The sequence below is a fragment of the Akebia trifoliata genome, chromosome 3, assembly GCF_017979445.1.
Source record: "Akebia trifoliata isolate Shusen 1 chromosome 3, ASM1797944v1, whole genome shotgun sequence".
Classification (NCBI taxonomy): Eukaryota; Viridiplantae; Streptophyta; class Magnoliopsida; order Ranunculales; family Lardizabalaceae; genus Akebia; species Akebia trifoliata.
In genome coordinates this window covers 31,418,540-31,423,406 of record NC_141377.1, presented here as the reverse complement: position 1 = coordinate 31,423,406, position 4,867 = coordinate 31,418,540, and the positions used below count along the sequence as shown (strand labels likewise).

Below are 4,867 nucleotides of genomic sequence, written 5' to 3'. Positions count from 1 at the left end.
CGTGTCGTTTGGTCTCATTTTCTATCCTTCCTTGTTCAACAAAGTCACCAATCTTTCTTGGTAAAGTGAAGATTTTATGGAAGTACATTCCTTTTGCCATTTGTTAGAATTGATAGAAAGGAATGAAATTAGTACTCAATCACTAGCATTCTTGGTTTGGTGATCTTATGGTGTAAAGTTTAGAGGCTTGTTTTTTGAGGATTTTATGTTGAGATGGCATTTCTGTGAAAATGCCAAGTTTCTTCATCATAGCATCAACTCCTCTCTTTTCTTTTTGTTAGAATGCAACTTCAGATATACATCGAATGGACATAAAGATGCAACTTTAGGTATAACTGAAGAAAGGAACGTAATATTCGTTCAATGAACTCCTAATGATGACAATGATGATAAAGATGGATGACAATGTAAAGCTCCATGATCTTACATATCAAACAAAGTACAAGGTTTTTAAGTTCATTGATATGTAAATGTCAAGGAAAAAGAGAAACATTGGGGCAAATACTTCAAGCAAGTGAAGACATGAATAAGACGTTTATCCTTAATAGTACATATTTCTATATCCATCTGTTAATTTCGAGAGTTTCTACACGTCTTCTGCTTATAAGAAACATAAAGCAAAATGAGCTCAACGGTCAAGAGGAATCCTGAAGAAGGCTTCGAATATCAGACCGTTGTTCTTGACTCAATTTGGTTGGAAAAATGACATGGAATTTGATTCTTAGGTCTCCCCTCATTCCTTGGTCTCTGGGATTAGTCATGCCTTGGCCCGGAATTATCTTTTCGTAACCTGGGTATATTACATCGTCTAACGACAAACCCATCTTGTCCCCACCCAAGAGAGGGATCGAGAGCGTGCAACCTGTGAGTGCCTTTATTAAGGGGATCTCAACTGCCAACACCAAGTCATCTCCTTCCCTCTTAAACAAGGGGTGTCGTTTCTCATCAATCGAGAATATTATGTCAGCTGGAAGACTGCCCGGACTCTCGTCACCCATTCCTTCAAATGTGATCTTCGTTCCTTTCTTCCATCCCGGCTTCACTTTTATCCTTAGTAATTCCTCTTCTTGAACAATTATCCTGCCAGAAAGAAAGATCATAAACACCAAAAAAATTGGTTGTATCCAAATTTGAATGAGTTACCACATTATTATTGGATAGGTTATGAAGAGTCAGTGATAATGATTCCAATTTACAATTCAAATTCTTTATGGGATTACTGAAAGACTGGAAATGACGTAGATTGAGATAGCAACACTAAAGATACGAACAAACATACGTTAAAATAAGATATAACTCTAGATAGAGTTGAATAGTTAAACATGTTTCATATTGGGGATTGGACCCCTAGCTTAGTTGGTTTACATATATATTATAATGCAACTTTGAGGTGGCTGGTTGAAGTCCAACTTACCATTAAAATAGAGTCACATTTCATGGGTAAGAGACTTGACAAAGATATATGTTTAAGAAAGATAAAAGAAACCAAAAGAAAATGTGATGAAGGCTTAATCTAAGTAACAAACCCAGTATTAGTGATGACATCTCTTGTGATCTTGATCTTCTTCACACATCCATGGCATAGCTCTTCAAGTGTGCATTCGAGTTTCTTCTCAATTGGTTCTGGTTTCCTCCTTACTGTCGAGTATGAAAACATGATCGGAGTGGTGCTCCTTCGGCTCACACTCTTTTGGAGAGTGCTAGAAGCAGGCGTTGGGTTTTGAACCCTTCGGCTAAAGCTTTTTGGGAGAAAGCTAGGTTTGGAGGAAAAATGATTATCAACACTTCGATGCCTGTATGAAGCCCTGGGAGTTGTTGGATCATCGCCTCTTGATCTAGCTCTTCCATCGTCTGTAGAATACCCGTGTCCACCATACATGTTTCCTCTATCTTCTAGTTTATTGTCTTTAAGGGCCTGCAAATCAACAAGGACATGAAGGTGAAGGCGAATTCATCGACGAAATAAGATGGATATATGCATGCATGGATAATGGAGGTACTTATGTCCATAATTGACAAGGACTCAGATGCTAAAAGTGCAGAAACCACCGTGTCTCTAGAAGTGTGATGAACTTGTTTCGCTTGACATGAAGAGTCATCTTTTGTGATGTCCCTTGGAACATCTTGTTTTTTCTCTTTTTTTTTTTGGCTCACTTACCCTATGAGCTGATCTTAAGTGGATCTATACGCAAACAATCAGATTGATCAATGGCTTCTAGTAATTAGATTCAAGCATGTTCATGGTTGATTTGAAGCCAATTTTGTTACATACCTAAGTGGTTAAGTGCTTAAACTTGACGCGTTCCAACAGGTCTAGGCCTTTTAGAATATTGGTTTGGGTTCCTAATATTTGGTATTAGAGCCAACCCCACGTCCCGAGTTTGAGTCACGAAAAAGGCTACGTGGAGGGTGGAGGGCTATGGGAGAAAGCCCTGAGACATGCCCAAGGGCTATAGGTTGCAAAAAAAAAACCCTAAGAAAGCTCTAGTCTAATGTTTATACATCGTCCATACTTAGCATAAAAGTTCAATGAGAGAATCTGAATATAGACAATATGAAACTTTTTGTACCAAGCGAAGAACAACGATTAATGCTTCTATTGACATTGTGGTTTATGTGCCCTTAACATAATCATTTCATGTGAATCACTCGCATCAAACTCGTTTGTTTACAAAGTTTACATTTCATTTCATACCATGCATGGATAAATGTATATACGTGCATGCATGCTTGCATTGTGTATGTACCTCATACGCTTCGTTAATGGATCTAAATTTGGCTTCGGCCTCGGGTTTTTGTGAAGTGGGATGTTTATCGGGATGCCATCTCATGACCAGAGATTTGTAGGCCTTGCAGACGTCTCTAATGGAGGCGCCTTTAGCAACACCAAGAATGCTGTGGAAGTCGGGCGAAGTCGCAGGTGGATGATGATCTCCCATGGAGAAACGTATCTGAAGGGAAGGTTTGTTAAAGAGATTCAAGATTAAGAGGAGGAAGAAGAGGACTTCCACAAAATGAATGGTGAGCCTAATATTAAGGCTTTTTATTAGGGACAATCCGTTTATAGTAGGTGGACCCTTTTTTTTAAATCCTGTGAAAGTATTATAAAAACGGATATGAAAATTTGAAAACTACTAACTTAAATGAAGAAAAATATAATTCCTTTCGTTTTTTTTAAAGATTGAGTCCACATGGTTGATTTTCAGCCCTCCGAGTAAGTTATCAAATCAAATTCTAATTGGATTGGTCCTTAAGAGTGCGATTTTGGAAAATCCCACATTCCTATTGGTCCACATGTATTAAAGGCCTCCCAACATGGGTATTTTTGTAAATTTGAAATGCGATTCAATACTAGTCTCTGTCCTTGATATGGATCCTAATTTAGTTATCGGGTAGGAATGGGCTTTAGATCTACCGCTCAATTGGTTTGACACATTGCAAAGCAATTTTGATATTATGCCGGACCCCATCCATTGACATTCCTATTTGGAAGAAATCTGTTTTGCTCAAATTAAATGGAACGGGTAATTTGAAAGAATCATTAAATTTTTCGGTAACTAATAGTTCATAAACTTTGGTGAAAAGAATATCTACAAAGCTTTGTTGTAGAAAATACATTACGTTTTCTATAGATATCTATATAATAAAATGTAATGACGGACCCTAGTTTCTTTATTTTCCTATAAAAAGTGGTTGGGATTTAATCTTACTACAAATGTCGATGATAACTTTAAAACACGTTGTTAAGATGAATTTAAAACACATTGGAAATAAGCACCTGACGGTGTTTTTGACGGTGTTAAGATGAACTTTATATCTTTTGAGCTTAGACCCATAACTCAGTCAGTTTGACACATTGCAAAAAAACTTTGAAGTCGTGGGTTACTCATAGAAATAAATTTAAAAAAAAAAAAAACATTTATCGTCTTTCCTCTTCTACATTATTTCCAAAGAATACCCTATTACCCCCTTTTTTCAATAAATACCCATTCAACTTTAGTGCCTTTCCTCCTTTACCCCATCAACCCTAAAGTATACAAATCATATAATGCTTTCTATTGCCACACCAAATTTTGTTAATGCCACACCAAGGTGTGTGCAATTCTTTGGTGATTTACATATGAATTAGAATGGCGTTAGCAAAAGTTTGTGTGGCAATCGAATCTCTCAAATTATATTGAATTTTATTTTAAGAGATGGATGTTTTTACCAAAGAATAGGGGAATCAATTGCAGTTTGGTTCAACTCTGTATTTAAAAAAAAATAGTTTTGGTTCCTATTGGATTCAGTTCTCAAATCAATGGAACTAGACTTGGAATCATGAAAGAAAAAAAATTCTCTTTAAACAGTTTCGGTTCTCAAATTTTAATTGGTCCTTATTGATTATGGTTCTCAATTGATTCGGTTTAACATAATATTTTGTGATTGAAATTTTATTCTTTTTCGGAAACCCAAAAAAATTTCCCCTAAGAAAATTAGTGCTATTATGAAAACACCAAAATAGAATACATTTATCTTTATTTTGAAAATATTTGACAGAAAAAATTTCTTATGCTTATATCGATATTTTACCAAACAACCTTTTAAGCATTTAAAAAACAACTTATGTACCAAAAACACTTTTTTTTTACGAACTTTGCAAATAATTTGGAATGTGCATCATCTGAGTAAATAAGATGATTTCAATGCATGTTTAAAATACTCACCCTTGTGTGAAATAATGACATACGCCACTTACTTGACCTAATTCTACATTAGAAAACTAAAAGAAAAATCCCTTCTCTTCAACCCATAACCAAAAATCTTGATCTTTCTCTCAAAATTCTACCATCTTTAACGTCTTGAAAATCTAGGACCTCTAGTAAAA

The 4,867-nt window shown here is 35.7% G+C and overlaps 1 protein-coding gene across 1 annotated transcript; it reads right to left on the bottom strand.

The window, feature by feature from the left end:
• Window positions 1-544: 544 nt before the first annotated feature.
• Window positions 545-2,977, bottom strand: LOC147406378 (uncharacterized). Its single transcript, XM_086434386.1, has 3 exons — window positions 2,748-2,977; window positions 1,527-1,915; window positions 545-1,080 (listed from the first exon to the last, which is right to left on the bottom strand). The coding sequence occupies exons 1-3, from the start codon at window positions 2,937-2,939 to the stop codon at window positions 636-638; spliced, it is 1,026 nt and encodes a 341-aa protein (XP_086290512.1). The 5' UTR covers window positions 2,940-2,977; the 3' UTR covers window positions 545-635.
• Between the last annotated feature and the right edge of the window lie 1,890 nt (window positions 2,978-4,867).